The 18,892-nt window shown below is 41.9% G+C and overlaps 1 protein-coding gene across 1 annotated transcript in view; it reads right to left on the bottom strand.

Annotated features, from left to right (window-relative positions):
- The window catches only part of frmd6 (FERM domain containing 6), a 133,531-nt gene that overhangs the window by 42,784 nt on the left and 71,855 nt on the right, over positions 1-18,892 (bottom strand). Inside the window, exons 6-9 of the mRNA XM_063048729.1 lie at positions 17,596-17,782; positions 7,506-7,661; positions 4,811-4,876; positions 2,799-2,867 (exon numbers count right to left, since the gene is read on the bottom strand). Coding sequence (XP_062904799.1) covers positions 2,799-2,867; positions 4,811-4,876; positions 7,506-7,661; positions 17,596-17,782 — 478 coding nt within the window. The remainder of the gene's footprint in view (positions 1-2,798; positions 2,868-4,810; positions 4,877-7,505; positions 7,662-17,595; positions 17,783-18,892) is intronic.

The following is an 18,892-nucleotide window of genomic DNA, read 5'->3' as shown; positions in this document are numbered from 1 at the left end:
ACTCCTCTCATGATATTCACACACTCACTTACTTCTCCTCCTATTCTGATGGATGCTGTCTGGTCCCATTTGAGACTTTTAAATTATGTTTGTATAGGCACATGGATGTGAGGAAGATGGAGGGACATGAACAGCAGGCGGTGAAAAAGGCGAATGGTATGCTGGCATTTATAGCAAGAGGATTCGAGTACAGGAGCAAGGAGGTACTACTGCAGTTGTATAAGGCCTTGGTGAGACCACACCTGGAGTATTGTGTGCAGTTTTGGTCCCCTAATCTGAGGAAAGACATCCTTGCCATACAGGGAGTACAAAGAAGGTTCACCAGATTGATTGCTGGGATGGCAGGACTTTCATATGATGAAAGACTGGATGAACTAGGCTTATACTCGTTGGAATTTAGAAGATTGAGGGGGGATCTGATTGAAACATATAAAATCCTAAAGAGATTGGACAGGCTAGATACAGGAAGATTGTTCCCGATGTTGGGGAAGTCCAGACGAGGGGTCACAGTTTGAGGATAAAGGGGAAGCCTTTTAGGACCGAGATTAGGAAAAACTTCTTCACACAGAGAGTGGTGAAACTGTGGAATTCTCTGCCACAGGAAACAGTTGAGGCCAGTTCATTGGCTATATTTAAGAGGGAATTAGATATGGCCCTTGTGGCTAAAGGGATCAGGGGGTATGGTGGGAAGGCTGGTGCAGGGTTCTAAGTTGGATGATCAGCCATGCTCATACTGAATGGAGGTGCAGGCTCGAAGGGCTGAATGGCCTACTCCTGCACCCATTTTCTATGTTTTTCTATAGATGCTGCCTGACCTGCTGAGTTCCCTCAGTAGTTTGTGGGTGTTACCTTGGAAGCATTATATTTGCAATGTTGTAACTAACATGAAATATTTTAAGAAGAGGACTGGCTAGCTCTGGAGCAGATCTTTAGCACTTAATGTTTTGAACGCAAGGTGAATTATTTTTCAGACTGTGGGAATAAAAACTTGGCAGCACAGCTATGCAGATGTGTGGAGATGAACAGCAATTTTCTCGAATCACAGTGTCACGCAGGTATTTAAATCTTCATGGTTGTGCTTTTATTGGCAGCTATCTGACAATGATTTTCTCTGCTAGAAACCTGCCAGCTGGGCAAATTAGTTAAATCATTTGTGGTTTGATGGAATGTCACCACTAAGGTTATGTTAGAGTATACATAATCTCTATGGCAGCGTGTCGTTTAGTGAGACACTGCTGTAATTTGGGGTGTTCCAGGGTTCGGAGTTCAACTCTGGGGCCATTCTGCAAGAAGTCTCTGTACACCCTCCCCGTGGAATGCCTGGGTTTTCCCCAGTGCTCCACTTTCCTTGCACAGGCCAAAGGTAAATTAGTCATTGTAACTTGTCCCGTGATTAGGTTAGTGTTAATCGGGTTTGTTGGAGATTGAAGCACTGAAGGGGCCTACTCTGTGCTGTATCACTGAAATAAATATATATATTTTGAATTAATTTGTCTACAAGGCAACTACATTTACAGTAAAACTCTAATAATTTGGCACCCTGAATGGCAGATATTCAGGATTTTACTCCTATTAATACACCATTATGCTTAAAGGGGGTGTTAGAAGATGGTCTGTACATTTGCAAGGATGCAAAAACTGGGTCCTGATGTACTTGAAAGAAGCAGAGGCCTCAGTGACTTCAAAAAAAGGATTTCGGAATAAAGCCCTAGTGTGTGTTTAAAAGTAGTGTGGGAACAGGGTTAGCAGAATGCTATTACAAAGCCAGCGACCCAGGTTCAATTCCCGTCACTGTCCCTACGGAGTTTGTATGCTCCCTCTGACTGTGTAGGTTTCCTCCGGGTGCTCCAGTTTCCTCCCACATTTCAAAGATATACGGGGAAGTAGGTTAATTGGGAGGTGTGGGCTCGTTGGGCTAGAAGAGCCTGTATCTCTCAATAAAGAGCAGATGACATGAGTTTTGTCATGCTTCACTGTTCTCACAAATGAAGTTTCATCAGGCTATAATTATTCAGAGTGTAAGGTACAGAAGTGTTCAAGAAAATAGTTTTGTCACAAAATTAAAATTAAAATCATAATGGATCATTCATGTTTGATTCAAGGTTGTCCACATTTGCTACAGCTTTTAGAAATTGATTTCAAATCGTGCATTTTACATAGCTATTGCATATTTATGCATACAAAAATCTCTTACCAGCATTCTTACACACAGTGAAAGTAAAGGCACAGGCATGCATCACTTGCACACTTGTAAAAGGCAAGTTCGAGAATAACATAAAAAGTGCAAGTGCTGTCTACTACACAGAGTTTTTTTTTAAAGATGTGTGAGAGCTGGTGGTTGGGGGGGGGAGTGTGAAAATCCAATTCATTGGTGTGATTTAACGTGGAGGAGATGGCAAAATTACACTGAATTTAATGTGAGTAAATGAGTGGCTCCTTTAAATGCATTTATCTCAACAACGATCCAATCTAATTCCATGAAGTTAAAAGAGCAGAAAAATAATTTTGTCGTCTTTACAAATTATTATTATTATCGATGTTTCCTTATTCTGTAATCTAGATAATAAGAGGCCGATAATAAAGATTGTATTTTTCCTCTATGTCAGATTTCTCATGCAAAACCATAAACAGCAAACTATGCTAAAGCATTGTTTCTGTATTGTGGATCTGATTTCTGGCCCCCACTTCAAGACCCAGATTTCTACAGTGTCAGTTAAATATTAATGGGAGGAAACAGATTCCCTTGCTCATAAAAGTTAGTTGGAAGGAAAGATTGCTACAAAAATTTCCTTACTTACCACAAACACAAGCTTGCCAACATTGGTCCAAGGAAAATCATACAACAACTGTTTAGATTCGCCCACAACCTGGAAAAGATTAAGTGGTATGAGAAATATACTCTGTCTTCCTCACCCTGACCCCTCCTTTGTTAGCACCGAGCACAAAAATTGAAGAGTGCTAGGTGTAGTTCTGGTTATTGTTTGAAGTCATACTAGAGTCAATATACTGTAAGTTATTGTGTTAAACCATTTTCCTAGCCCAAATTGTTTTAGTAAATGGAAATCAAAGTGCAACCCAGTGACTGAATTCTGCAAACATGTGAAAATAAACCACAGACAGCTGAAAGATGTTTCTAGTTACTCTGGGTTGCTCAAAAAACAAAACTGGAGCATTGCAATCACATTCTATTTTAGGATATGGTACAGTAGTCTCTCCAGAACAAAAATTACAGTCATTACCATGCAATTATATTCCATGTCAGCATTCCCTTTCCTTTTGCTGAATCACACAGGGGAAAAACTTGTAACAGTCCAAAGCCAGTTCGGTCTTTCACAATCTAAACTACCTACTTTGTGAACAATATAAATCTGTTAACTTTAGAAGTACTTTATTACAGCCAGATGGACTGGGCTATTGACCATTTTCAGTGCCTGGATCACATTGCTGCCAAATGGGCATGTGCTCAAGCTTTTTTTTAAATAAACCGTGATATCCAGACCAGAGGCATTTCTGCAGACCGACTATGAGGCCTTTCCCTTTACTGACATTGGCAGAGCCTCATCCTCAGCAGGAAGTGGAAGGAATTTCAATGAAATTCAGCTGAGTTTGTTACTTCCCAGTAAAGTAACACGAGGCAAAAGAAAAGCATAAAAAGGGCAATGAAATAAAATCAAGGTAAAAGGTATAATAGACAAATTGTCTCTCTTATTCAGTTAAGAGGAAATGAAAGTATTAAAATTTCACCATAACACAAGTTACATACACCTTTACCAAACTTATGATTATTAACCTTTATATTATAACACAAAAGATTAAAAACTGGTTCCAACAAAATATATGTGGAATCATGAAGCCCGTGTCTGTGTTTTTTTTCAGCTCATAAAATTTTGATAGAGTATTCGCCATCATTCTGAGTTAGATCGAAACCTAATTAATGCAGCTTGTTTCGTTTCTGATAGTATGAAATACTGTTTGTGGTACACTGAAGCCATTCTTCTACCCAATGAACTAGCCTTTGTAGATTATTTAAAATGCACTGGTTACTGCTTTATAACGTTTGGAACTACGCTCATCGTGAGCCAATAAACAATGTTAACATGCAGAGACCCTTCCCTCTGGCTGCTGCAAATGTAGTGAAATATAGCTACAAAGCAGTTACTATACATTAATGCTGTTTATTAAAAATTTAACCATTGAGGTTCCTTCTGCGTAACTTTTCCAATTAATCAATCATGCAAAAATGGGGACAAGAGCTTCTTTCTTATAGTAGTGCACTGTAACCACCTATAAGCTCTGTGCCACAGGTAATGCCAACTCGCACTGAATGATTACCGCCCGTCTGAGGACTTCCTCTTTTACACAGCTTCATTTCCCCTTTAAGGCCTGCTTTTCATGGTATGGTCTACAATAATAATTATTTGTGCTCAAAGCTGCACCAACAATATCAGATATACATTGCAGAACAACTGATCTTAGGCCACGCAGCCAGCAATGTCCGCTAGCAGGGACAGCACACAGACAGACTGCAGCGATTCAGTTTCTCACTGTGATGTGTGGATGGAAGTGCTGATTGCATTGTGTGATTGATTTGCATTTCATTCAACCGCATGGTGTACATAAAGATGAACTACACAGCTGAGGTTTTAGCTGCTGGAATGATCAGCTCCTTACAAAGTAGCACATGGCAAAGTAACTGAACTATTTTGCCACTTGCACAATACTCTTTCTAGACAGATGGTTCGGATCGTGATTACCAACAATGAAAGACAGCAAGTGAGTTGGGTTTGCATAGAACTGTTTTGAGTCTCACCTGAAATATCTGAAGTCCTTGAAGAGTCAAGCCCAGCATCAGTGAGGCCTCAATCTCTCTTTTATCCTAAACATAAAAAAACACAAGTAAAATCAGGTTACATTCCTGTGCTGCAAAGTTCAGAGTTATTATGACAGTGAAAGGGTGTTTCATTAGCTTTTGGCTGCGCCAAGAGACAAAGTGGACATTGCTACAATACCTTCTAATAGTGCTAATTCAAATGAACAAGTGCCACTACCATATTTCCTAATACGCTTCAGATGTCTCCAATTCTGCCACACAAGAGTCGCGAGCTATGACAACACACCAGCTCAGGCCACATATTTTGATCAATGGCCATTCATTTAAACCTGTTGCATGAATAAGCGAGGCCCAGTTGCCAGTCAGTGCTATGGGTGTGAGATGATCTGGGCAGAATCACCCCGATAGTTGTGTGTGGTGTAACACAATGCAACATACTACCTTAGGTCCTTGCACAGTGCTGTTCCAATGGCTGGAACATGACATGTTCTTATCGGGAGAGTTTCACTGAACAGTACAGGCCCTTTGGTTCATGATGTTGTGCCAATCTTTTAACCTTCTGTACTCTACGATCAATCTAACCCTTCCATCCTACATAGTCCTCCATTTTTCAATCACCCATGTACCTTTCAGTGGAGGAGAACGCAGAGATACTTGAGGTTGTCCTCAAGGCCAGCTGTGCTTGGAAGATCCAAACTGTGGATATTTTGCATAGGGAGTGCCATGCTGCTTGTTAACAGGCAATTACAGGGGAACTGGTGGTGTGCCAGTGATGAAGTTACCAATACTGTCATCCTGAGTGTGGCAACATGGTGGGTGGTATTCCCAGTAACTCTCAGAAGATGGTTGTGACATTAATTTACAAACCTGCGAGTAGATTAACAATGACAGCAGCATTCACAGAAACAAGTCCACGACCAACTTAATTTACAGCAAATCCTTTCTAGAAACGGCTGCAAATTCATGAACCTAATACCTGAATTCTGAGGTAAGGATAGAATGACTTCCCCACACAAGTAAAGAAGTATGTGACTCAGTGTGGCTTCAAGAGCCCTGGGAAAATTAAGGTCAATGGGCATCAGAGGGAAAGTACTCCAACAGTTGGAGTCATACCTTGCACAGGGAAGAGAGTTGAGGTTGTTGAAAGTCCACCATCCCAACCCTGGTTATCATTTCTTGTTCCTCAAGACCAAATCAACCTCTTCCTTTCATCTTAAGGTCAGAAATATAGATATACAATAATGGCCGTACAAGATTCAATAATCTCCAAAAACACCTCGTGAACTCGGAACAAACCACGGTGCTTTATTTGATAAGGAAAAAAAGATGCTCCTACCGTAAGAAACATCTAGACAATAATCGGACATGGTCCAATAAATGCAAGTACACACATCACAAAAGTGCCAGACAATTACATCTCCAACAGGAGGAAGTCCAACCACCTACCCTTGCCATTAGTATCATTAAGTTCCCATCATCAAGGCTTGGGAATAACTATTGACCACAGACTCAGCTGAACCACCCACATAGCCACAAGAATAGATCAGAGACCGAGTATCCTGCAGTGAGGGTTGCAGCTCTTGATATTCCAAAGCCACCATCCACAATAGCTACAAATCTATCTACCTCTGCCCTGAATGTACCTCGTGATTAAGCCTCTGCAACCTGCTTGGGCAGAGAATTCCAAAGATTCTCTATCCACCAGGTGAAGAAATTTCTTCTCGTCTGTGTCCACTGCGGCTGACCCCTTGCTTTGAAACTGCTTCCCTGGTTCAGACACCACAACAAGAAAAACACATAATTTGCATCTGCGCTGTCAAACTTTAAGAATTGTGCACATCACAATGAAATCACATTTCATACTTCTAAAAGCAGAGAACTCCAGCCTAATTTCTCATTAGATAAAACTGCCATTGCAGAAATCAATCTGGTACTGAATCAAACACTGAAATTATGTTACTGAAAATTAATCTGTCCTTAAGCATTTTGAAAAAGAGCAAGGGTCGCGCAAGAGCCCCACCGTTATTTGACTTCTTTCAGTCAAAGCCATGGGCCAGGAACGTCTTTTCTCATGCACTTCACTCAGAACTAATAGAATGGATGGTGAGAATAAAGATTCACATGGGTGATAGGTAAACCACAGTCTGAAGGAGCTGATTTGAGTTGGCAAATGTCTTCTGTTTGTACAGGAACCATGCTGTACATTCACTGCTAATTTGGCATGCAAAAAACAATAAGGAAGAAAGCCATGGACTAGAGATGTGAGCTGACTCTTCTGGATCACATGATTACTGTTTGTAGTAATGGTGCTCGCTCTCTGAGCCTTCATCTTCTGGCTGAAAACTCAGCTAACCAGCCCCAACCCTCAAACACTTGTTATAAGGTCATGAAACACATTTGAACCAGAGTTCCGGCAGTTCTTTCTTCTCTAAAATATCATGTGTGGCCTCATCATTTTCCTAGGCCGATTTCCCCAAACTATAGTTGACCATGCCAATATGGCTGCAGGTAACCATTCCACTAACCTGGTCACTGGCAACCTTCCCAGGCTATGAAAGCAGTCAGACAAAAAGAAATCTCAGTAAATAGAAAATTCTTTCAGTCAGTGCTTTCAATAAAAATTCAGAGCATTCTGTCTGAGCTGAAGCCGTAGTATATACATTCTAGTCCTTACCTTATACAGTCTGTAATAGTGAACAGCCACATCATCCAGCTGGACAGCCTCTTTGACGTATTTGAGATGTGCTTCTGAGGCTGTAAGTGCATACTGGTCCTTGTGCATATTTGGAATGTGTTTCAAAATATATTCCTTTCCTCGCTTGGTAACCACCTGTAAGAGTGAGTTTTAGAGTGAGCCTTCGTTTGCAGCTTATTACTTAATATTCCATAAGATTAAATTGCCACAACCACAAGACATCCATGCACTTTTCACATAAGTCAGAAAGGGTGCAAGCCTCTCAATATTTGTTCAGTACATGTCTTTTTGTAATATTAGACACACTTTCACAGTCAAGAAACTCTACACTACATAGTGTGTGTTGAATGTACAAAATCCAGAAGGCAGGCTCATTGCACCGAGGAGTTGAATCAATATACTTCTCATGCATCACAGGTTCAACATCTTCAACAGGCTCAACTTGTATTCCAATTTACAAGTGACAGGAGACACCAGAGCCTGTTAGGCCATGAATAGTTTGACAAAGCTTTGCTGTTCAAGGGAGAATATAATATCCAAAGTAAATTGTAACCTTGAATGCATTTTACATCCATAGAAATAAACCACATTTTACTAAAATGATACTAAAAGTCAATGTTAACTTTGATATAGATTACATCAATGTACATATCCAATATGAAAGTGACATCTCAGTGGTATTTTCAGTTCCTATAAAATGCAGAGTATCTCCATTTCTTTATAGAAACATAGAAAATAGGTGCAGGAGTAGGCCATTCGGCCCTTCGAGCCTGCACCGCCATTTATTATGATCATGGCTGATCAACCAACTCAGAACCCTGCACCAGCCTTCCCTCTACCCTCTGATCCCCCTAGCCACAAGGGCCACATCTAACTCCCTCTTAAATATAGCCAATGAACTGGCCTCAACTGTTTCCTGTGGCAGAGAATTCCACAGATTCACCACTCTCTGTGTGAAGAAGTTTTTCCTAATTTCAGTCCTAAAAGGCTTCGCCTTTATCCTCAAACCGTGACCCCTCATTCTGGACTTCCCCAACATCAGCAACAATCTTCCTGCATCTAGCCTGTCCAATCCCTTTAGGATTTTATATGTTTCAATCAGATTCCCCCTCAATCTTCTAAATTCCAACGAGTACAAGCCTAGTTCATCCAGTCTTTCTTCATATGAAAGTCCTGCCATCCCAGGAATCAATCTGGTGAACCTTCTTTGTACTCCCTGTATGGCAAGGATGTCTTTCCTCAGATTAGGGGACCAAAACTGCACACAATATTCCAGGTGTGGTCTCACCAAGGCCTTGTACAACAGCAGTAGTACCTCCCTGCTCCTGTACTCGAATCCTCTTGCTATAAATGCCAGCATACCATTCACCTTTTTCACCACCTGCTGTACCTGCATGCCCACTTTCAATGACTGGTGTATAATGACACCCAGGTCTCGTTGCACCTCCCCTTTTCCTAATCGGCCACCATTCAGATAATAATCTGTTTTCCTATTCTTGCCACCAAAGTGGATAACTTCACATTTATCCACATTAAATTGCATCTGCCATGAATTTGCCCACTCACCCAACCTATCCAAGTCACCCTGCATCCTCTTAGCATCCTCCTCACAGCTAACACTGCCGCCCAGCTTCGTGTCATCCGCAGACTTGGAGATGCTGCATTTAATTCCCTCATCCAAGTCATTAATATATATTGTAAACAACTGGGGTCCCAGCACTGAGCCTTGCGGTACCCCACTAGTCACTGCCTGCCATTCTGAAAAGGTCCCGTTTATTCCCACTCTTTGCTTCCTGTCTGCTAACCAATTCTCTATCCACATCAATACCTTACCCCCAATACCGTGTGCTTTAAGTTTGCACACTAATCTCCTGTGTGGGACCTTGTCAAAAGCCTTTTGAAAATCCAAATATACCACATCCACTGGTTCTCCCCTATCCACTCTACTAGTTACAACCTCAAAAAATTCTATGAGATTCGTCAGACATGATTTTCCTTTCACAAATCCATGCTGACTTTGTCCGATGATTTCACCGCTTTCCAAATGTGCTGTTATCACATCTTTGATAACTGGCTCCAGCAGTTTCCCCACCACCGACGTTAGGCTAACTGGTCTATAATTCCCCAGTTTCTCTCTCCCTCCTTTTTTAAAAAGTCTTCACTTATTTCAATGTAATGAGAGGCAGAGCTCTGGAGAAATGGCAAACAAATAGCAAAATACTTAGAAACAATTGGTTCCCCTTATACTGTGTAATGATTCTCAAATTTCTGCACTTCCCAACCCAACTTCAGCACCCAAGATGAGTCACGTCATGTTCAGTACCCTTTGAATGAAAAGCACAAAGTTCAAAAATGGGTAAGGAGGTATAAGCACGGAGGACTTACATTTTACTTAGAATTTATTGCTTGACTTATTCTTTAGAGGTATACAGCACAGAAAGAGGTTCCTCAGTTTACCAAATTCACAGTAACCATCAACCACCTGTTTATACTCCTCCTACACCAATTCCGTTCTAATTTTCCCCAGATTCTATGACTTCCCTACATGCAAGATGCAACTTGAAGCAGCCAATTAACCGACCAACCGACATGACCGACATTAACCGACCAAGCGACATTAACTGACCAACCGACCAACCGACATGACTTTGGGACGTGCGAGGAAACTGCAGAACCTAAGGTAAACACGCGCAGTCTCTAAGAGAAAGTGCAAACTCCACATAGTAAGCACCCAAGGTCAGTATTGAACCCAGATCTCTGGTGCTCTAGCAGCTATAAAACTGTGCCTCCTTTTAAGAGCAGAGCCCAGAAGCTGAGAGAGAAACTGAGATGAAAAGAGCAAGTATTGGAATCATATCAGAATACATTGGTATTAGTAAATGGGAGCACAAGAAGTTACACTTCAGGCCCATAGACTGATGGCCTGATACTTAAGAGATATTTTCATTATGCAACTTTAGTTCTCCCCAGTTCCTGCTTCATTTTGTTTCTACTCTGGAACACCCATTTTACACCCACTGTCAAGTTAATTTGGTTCAAAAATCTTAATTTGTTATTTGGATCAGGTCTTTCAGACAAAACTTTCATAAAATAGTCAAAATTGCAAACTTATTAGCCTAAAATCCCCGAGTTTCATAATTATATTAAAAACTATTATCCAGCATTTTGCTAACCAGCATTATTGAGCAGGCCAAAAAACTAGGACCATTTTTGGGGGGATCATTGAGGCAGTCAATGAGTGTTTGTGGGGATGAGGTGGAAGAAGGTGGGGATGAAGGGGGTGTTAAGATGGGGGGGTGGGAAAAGTTGGGTGAGAGGTGAATGAATGAACAGTACTTGGCACCAATGAGGATGAAGGGTGCAAAACTAGTGCGCATGCGCTGGTCGTGCATGCAGCCTGTTACAGCTGCTCCGACTAGTTTTCTTACTTTATACTTCTTACTTTTTTTAACTTAAGTTATTTGTTGTATTTTTTTTCACGGTAATACATTGAAGCTGCACCCTCTCTAACATGCTGGTGGAGAGAGTTTTATTTGGTTTTCTAGCGCTGGAAATAGTTACACTCGGACACGTCGCATTAGCGTGGCAGCAGTATGGTCGCATTGTTTATTCCAGGAACCAGCTGATTGCGCTTATGCCGGCCGGTTTACCAAGCAGAGCGGCGGACACCCCTGCTGAAATCTGGAGGAAAACACACAGAGGATGCAGAGGGGGATCAAAAAGGCGAGGAAAGAGGTCCGGGTCGGGACAACAGAGACTTATGGAGAAGAGGAGTTCTCCACTTGGACTGCACGTGAACATACCCAACCAAAACTTTTCCATGGAGGGCTTCCAGACCGTTCAGGCTGACCAGAAGTGTACTGAGAGTGGTAAGCGTAAAAGAGTTGGGGGCTTGCTGTTCTGGTTAACAATGGATGGTGCAATCCTGGTCATATTACGATCAAGGAACGTGTTTGTAGCCTGGATATTGAACTCTTTGCTGTTGGACTCCGGCCATATTCCACCGAGAAACAACACTGGGCGTCATTGGAGGTCGTTCCTGCCTGTGGCCATCAAACTTGCAGCTCCTCCCGTGGAGGGTCAGACACCCTGAGCCAATAGGCTGGTCCTGGACTTATTTCCATCTGGCATAGTTTGCATATTGTTGTTTGATTGTTTGTGGTTTTTGTATTGCTATATTTATGCTCTATTCTTGGTTGGTGCAGCTGTGACAAAACTCAGTTTCCCTTGGGATCAATAAAGTATGTGTATGTGTATGTCTATGTCTATGTACAAAGCAAAGTTATATGTGATTTATTCTGCAGGTCTTTCAAATAAGTTACGCAAGATTCAATATATAGTAACACAAAACATCATTTATAAACCCTTCAGATACTTGTAATTATATAGCTGCATAAGACCCCTATTATTTAGTGGTTTCTGTGTTCAGGTGCTTTTTTTTCCCCAGGCTATACACTAAAATCTTTCTTGGTTTACAGTTAATAATAGAGTTAGAGCCAACTGCATTAGAGTTATAGCAAACCAAACCAATAGCTACTGATCAACAAGGGATATCTATATATGCCAAGGAATGACTTTACCAGGCACCTGGTGTTTGGAAACTGTTTCTAATGTCTAGCTGCTCTGCACTACTTGGCAAAGGACAGGCCTGTTTCATGGCATGCTGCACAATCTCGCTTCCCTCTATCCACCTACACAGTCAGCAGCCGAGAAGGAACAACATAAGGCCAAGAAGGACAAGGAAACTGAAATGGAGGAAAGGGAATATAGAAGCAGTACCCTAGAAAAGACCCCCAGTGTTCACCCTGTCCAAGAAAATATATCAAGGAATCACTGTAATTCTTAGTTGATTGACAATGACAATGTTCTTTTGCTTTGTCCTCACCATCATATTATACATTTGTACACTTCAAAAAAGTTTTACTAAAAGATGTAAAGATGTAATTTGTAGGAGGGGGCTTTAGGGCTTTAGGATTCTAACGTTTAACTGTCATTCATTCTTTGGGGTACTCCTCTGTTTCGTGGGTGTTTACGAAGAAAAAGAATTTCAGGATGTATATTGTATTCATTTCTCAGACATTAAATGTACCTACTGAACCTATTAAATAAGGTTGGAAGTGTACAGATAAAATTTGCAAGGATATTGCCATGACTGGAAGACGCGAGTTACGTAGGGTTCTCAGTAATATTAACTGTAATGTTAACTGTTAAGGCTAACAAAATGGCTTCTCTGTAGTGTTACAATGAAATGGCTTCTCTGTAATGTTAACTGATGAGGTAATAATTCTCTGTAGCTGCGATGTTTGGGTTATAACTATAGATAATGGGGAAACTAACCAACGAAGGACCTGTTATGCTATCTTGTATGGTGGGAACCGGGGAGAGTTTGCAGTCTTTTCTCGGCGAGGCGAGTGAAGTGGAAGGACAAGTACAGGAGCGTTCAGCGGTCCCAGGATGGCCGATACCAGAATTCGACAGTTCGGAGGTTCGGAAGTCATTTAAGGACAAACGAGAGAAGCATGAGCTCCAGTGAATTATTTTGTGCACAGAACTGATAAAAGGCGCCACCCAATAAATTTATTTTATTTGTTTCTACTAACCACATCACAAAATAAGAGTTATAAAATGTAATCACTTAATTGCATATTGTGTACTGTCTGCTGTTTTACGTTGTGGGTTTGTATTGGGGTGAATTACACAGCATCTACGCCAATGTGAGAAACAGTTGGGCCGGCAGGCAGCAGTTTCCCCTAGACGAACGTGAATTGATAAGGCTGAGTGTTACAGTCATAAGGGAAGATTGAATAGGTTAGGACTTTATTCCTTGGAATGTAGAATATTGGGAGGAGATTTGATTGAGGTATACAACAGTATGAGGGGTATAGGTAGGGTAAATGCAAACAGGCTTCTTCCACTGAGGTTGAGTGGGACTATAACCAGAGGTCATGGCTTAAGAGTGAAAGGTGAAAAATGTAAAGGGAACATGAAGGGAAACTTCTTCACTCAGAGGGTTGTGAGAGCATGGAATGAGCTGCCACCACAAGTGGTGCAAAATGCGAGCTTGATTTCAATGTTTAAGAGAAGTTTGGAAAGGTACGTGGGTGATAGAGGTACAGAGGGCTATGGGGCTGGTGCAGGTCGACAGGAGTAGGCAGTTTGAATGGTTCAGCACAGACAAGTTGGGCCAGTGTTTCTGTGCTGTACTTTTCAATGACTCTATAAACACTTGGAATTAATTCATCCCAAGTGCCATTCAGCTAATCACCTGTCTTCCATTGGCTTTTGCTCATCCATGCTTCCTTCGTGGAGAAGAGAGTAAGTGGCCTTGGAGAATAGTCCTGACCAGCTCCAGGTCTGAATCACTGGATCTAGTAAGCCAATGGGTAATAGTAAACCTAATTTAACTCTGTAATCACACGATAGCAGGTCCAGATTTCTGGTTGGGCCCTGAGACACTGGGCGGCAGCTACTTGCGAGACAGCAAGATCAGCCATTACACAAGACATCATGATTGGGACCATGAATCTTTGAATGGATTTGACTACCATAAAGATAATGCCTTCTATGCAGGATGCCCTGTAAGCTGTCCTGCACTGACCAGGCTAAGCTTCTAGGGGGTCTGAAATAAATATCTGGATGCAGTTGTCCAGAGATGGGACAGGGGAGCCACAGCCACACATTCACATGATTTGTACCTCATAAATTAGGGAAGAATATGTTGTGAGGGGAAGGTGTGACACAAGGATAGTCACAATGAATATTTCCAGCCTACCAATGGCCACATCCTAAGCCACTAAGCTTCTTGAAATGGCCCCTCTTAGGGGCCAGGACATGCAGGATTCTTGATCCTTTGCTTATTTGCTGCTGCCTCCATTGTGCCCAGGGAGACACAGGAATCTACAGTCAGCATGATTTGCGAAAAAGCACAAATTACTGAGGGGCTGATGCAGGGTCTTTGTCCAGAAACATTAACTGTCCTTTTCCTCCGTAGACGCCGCCTGACACAGAGATCCCCAGCAGTTTGTTTTTCTTTCTGCTATTGTGCACAATGCTCCCTGCAGTAGAGAGGAAGTTGATCAGTGGCTGGCATCTAACATCCTTGGGCAGTGGGTCTGCTGAGGACTGGCTGGCAGTGTGTACAAGGGGAGGATGTGGTTGTTGGCTATGCAACAGTACCAGGGACAAAGATGTCTGTGGAACACAGGACGAAGTATGAATCCCAAGTGATCACTCTTGTTCCTTAGTGAACGGGGGGGGGGGGGATGCAGAATTGGACTGTGGCTGGGGCTAGTGCTGCTGATGACAGAACATAGCACTTTATGATCCATTCACTGGAATGCTTGGTTACAATTGGACCCATGAGGTCATTGAAAGTCCTGATGAAGGGTCTCGGCTCGAAAGCTCAACACAGTCATTGGGAACTGGATGAACAAGTATGTAAACAAATTGCAGAAACGTACAGTTCAACAAGGTTATAGCAGCGCGAGATTTTATCTTTTAAATTGCGATCAAGAGTTTGTGAAGACAATATGTTGATAGAGGTACTACAGAGGGGCGTTGTTTGATCTTGCCCTGGAAAGTGAAACTGGGTAGGTGTGTAAATCTTAACGGGGAAGCACTCAGAATGGTGACGATAATTCTGTAAGTTTCAAGGTAGTTTTGGAAAGGGAAATGGTTGATCCTCAAATTAATGTATTGAAGTAAGGAAAAGCTGATATCAATGGCATTAGAGAGGACCTGTTGAGAGTAGATTGGGAGCAGATACCTTTGGTAAAACAACAGTTGATAAGTGAGGAAAGGTACGTCACATCCAGAGCTTTTCCGGTTAGCGGACGATTTCCCTCCACGCCTCACTGACGTAGTGGGGAGCCGCGTACGAGGCAAGTTACAGCAGTGGTTTGCCATTGCCTTCTGCTGGGTGAGTTTCCAAAGAGATCACCAGCTCATAACCCAGCACGGATGGAAAGCGTGCAGGGGAGCCGGCTGGATTTGAACTGGGGACCTTTCGTCCCGAAGTCCGGCACTGATGCCACTATGCCACCAGCTGGGTCAAGTGAGAGTCTATTAAAAAGAGAGTTATTAAGAGTACAGGGCCAGCACATTTGGTGAAGCTCTGTTGGATTAGGAAACCTCAGACAATGAAGAATATAAAAGGCTTTAATGAGGAAAATAAAGAAAACATGGCAAATGGGATCAAAGGGGTCTGTTGAGGAATACTGAGTGTGTAGGCTTCTAAAAGTGAGTAGTCTTCACAAAAAGGGCAGAAAGGTGCCACAACATACCCATGATTAGTAGATTAAGGAGAATCTCAAGATATTCTATAATATCAGGTGCAAGAGCGTAGTCAAGGGAAGAGCGGACCAAATTTTAATCTATGATTGAACCAGGCAACATGCGTGAGGTCCGAATTGAATATTTCAGATCTATATTCTGAATGGAAGATAGTGAGTTCAGGGAGGGTGTGTTGATCCTTTGGAGAAGGTCAGTATTATAAAGGGGGAGATGTTAAATATCATTGAATTTGTAAGGGTTGTTAAATCCCCAAAGCCAGATGAGACCCATCTTAGGATGCAATGGCAAACAAGAGGGGAGGTAGTTGGGGACTTGACAGAGAGATTTTTGCAACTTTGTTAGGCATAAGTGAAGTGCCAGAAGAGCGGAGGATAGCTGATACCATTATTTAAGAAGTGCAGCATGCATAACCCAGGTAACAAAAGGCCGGTGAACCTTCTGTCAGTGGTAGGGAAAATACTGGAGAAAATGCTGAGGGATAGTACTTATGCACACTTGAAAGACGGGGCTGATTAGGGAAAGTTAGCATGGCATTGTGCAGGGAGAATCCCACCTCACTAATAACACTGTGCTTTTCTGAGCTGGTAATGAAGACTGATGAAAGCAGGGTGGTAGGTGTTATCTAAATAGAGGGCAGTATGGCAACTGACAAGGTCCTGCATGGCGCGCAGGTCCAGAAGGGTCAAAGACGAGCTTTATTTCTCACACGTACATTGGAACATACAGTGAAATGCATCATTTGCATCAAATCAAATCAGCAAGTATTGTGCTGGGCAGCAGCCGGCAAATATTACCACGAGTCCGGTGCTAACACAGCATGCCTACAGCTTACTAACCCTAACCATATGTCTTTGGAATGTGGGAGGAAATCCATGCAGTCACTGGGAAAACATACAAACTCCATTCTGGCAGTAACTTTCTACCTTACTCCAAGGTGAACTGATGAATTGAATCCAAACAAGGGCATGTTGACAGGAGGCTGAGGGTGATGGTGGATTGATGCTTTGTTGACTGCAGGCATTGGTGCACCACAGGGATTGATGCTAGGACCCTTCTTGTTTGTGATATATCTTAATAACTTGGATGTTCTGTGTAGAACCACTGGCAACATGATATTTAGTAGGCAGCATAAGGTTAATACTCCCCACATTCCTTAGCAGGATAGGCCCCAATCAACCATTTGCAATTCATTTGACTATATTAGGTCACTGTAGCCTAAAACCCAAGAATTGCTTCTAGTAATTCAACACAATAGAATGTAAAAATCCTGCACTTAACTCAAAAACACACAAACTTGACATTTCTATAGAATAATCACAAGGTCAATAATGGGAGGTACTTTTTTTACTATTTCCCACTCACATCAAACAAATCCACAACCAAGGAAGAGACACTGGTGGACCCCAAGCAACTGATAGTCAGTTTCTCAAGTTACAGAATGGATTGAGAAAATATCATCCTCTTTATAAGCCCCATAAGTTTTATTTTCCAGTTTTCTCAAATCAGGTTACGCCCAAATCCATAACTCCTTTCAGTCTCTGAAGACCCTCCTCCAGGATGTAAATGGTGAAATATCATTCACAAATAACCTGCATTCAGTTACAAGATTATTGAAACCTTCTCCAAATTTCAAGGGAATTTTGAATGAAACTTAAAGGTTTCAAAGTGAAGAATCTTGTTTATGTTCCAAATTCGTAAGCTTACCCCAGCTACAGTTTACACTGGAGTTTTGGCTCACATCTTTATTTATAAAGAGAAAAAAAATTGAAGTTCATACCCAAGGAGGAAAGTAAGCTTCTGGCTCAAAGTATTTTCCATAATGTTTGTGCCTTTTGTAGTTGCCAAGGTCTGCTTGTAATGCGTAAGCGGCAAGTAGAAAGTAGGCCTCTTCATGCAGCATGCACTGGGATTGAAGAACCTGTTTCCGTAAATGCCAGTAATAATAGTATCTCGCTATTCTGTCACTGGAAATAGAAAAATAGCAGATTAGGATCAAAGCCACGATAACTGCATTATGATGTTTATGTTTTTGCCACTTCTGAATGTGTCACTCCCTCTTTGTTTTTAAGGAGTGTTGGTAAGCTCTTTCAGATAAACACTGGGGAGACTGGAGTTTTATTATGTGGTCACAGAGTCCCTAATGTCCATGTTACTAATTTAATCTTAGTCTTAGCTATATCTGAAGTTTACACAGCTGAATGTGATGATTAAATCAGGGCTGAATGCCTCTCCCGCTCGCCGAACAGTACATCCATTTCATTTTATTACCCACATATCTTTCCTCGGATCTTATCCCATCAGCACTGAGAAGCTCAGAAATCCCTTTGTACCTCTGCAGCGGAAGATTCTTACTCCATCTTCCATTTGTGTCAGCTCACACCTACAGATTAGTCTCAGGTCACACTCCACACTGCTACTGCTGCCTTGCTTTGGCTCACATTCCCCAACACATTCCTGTATTTAAATGTTTACATTACCCCTTCCTTCTTCCAACATCACAACCCTCTCCAACGTCTTCCTTGGAGCCCTGACTCAGAGTTAGCTTTCCCATCAAACATCCAGTACTCTCAAATTCCTTTTGGTAAATTCCTCCACTTCTAATTCTTTAACAATAAATTTGAGCTCAATGTTTTGTTTTATTATTTTACGGGATGTGAGCATGTAAGGCCAATGTTTTTCCTCATCCCTGACAGCTTCCACCCCCAGCTAAGAGATTATGGTCCAGAGGAGAATGATTACAGGAATGAAAGTGTTAATGAATGAGGAGCTTTTGATGGCTCTGGGCCTGTACTTGCTGGAGTTTAGAAGAATGAGGGGGATCTCATTGAAGCTTATCGAATATTGAAAGGCCTAGATAAACTGGATGTGGAGAGGATGCATCCCATCGTGGGGGTGTCTAGGACCAGAGGGCACAGCCTCAGGATAGAGGGACATCTATTTAGAACAGAGATGAGGGGGAATTTAGCCAGAAGATGGTGAATCTGTGGAATTCATTGCCACGGACAGCTGCGGAGGCCAAGTCATTGAGTATATTTAAAGAGGAGTTTGACAGGTTCTTGATTAGTCAGAGCAAA

The sequence above is a fragment of the Mobula hypostoma genome, chromosome 1 (assembly GCF_963921235.1).
Source record: "Mobula hypostoma chromosome 1, sMobHyp1.1, whole genome shotgun sequence".
Taxonomy (NCBI): Eukaryota; Metazoa; Chordata; class Chondrichthyes; order Myliobatiformes; family Myliobatidae; genus Mobula; species Mobula hypostoma.
The sequence above is the reverse complement of the archived record's forward strand: the minus strand, read 5'-3'. Positions and strand labels throughout refer to the sequence as shown.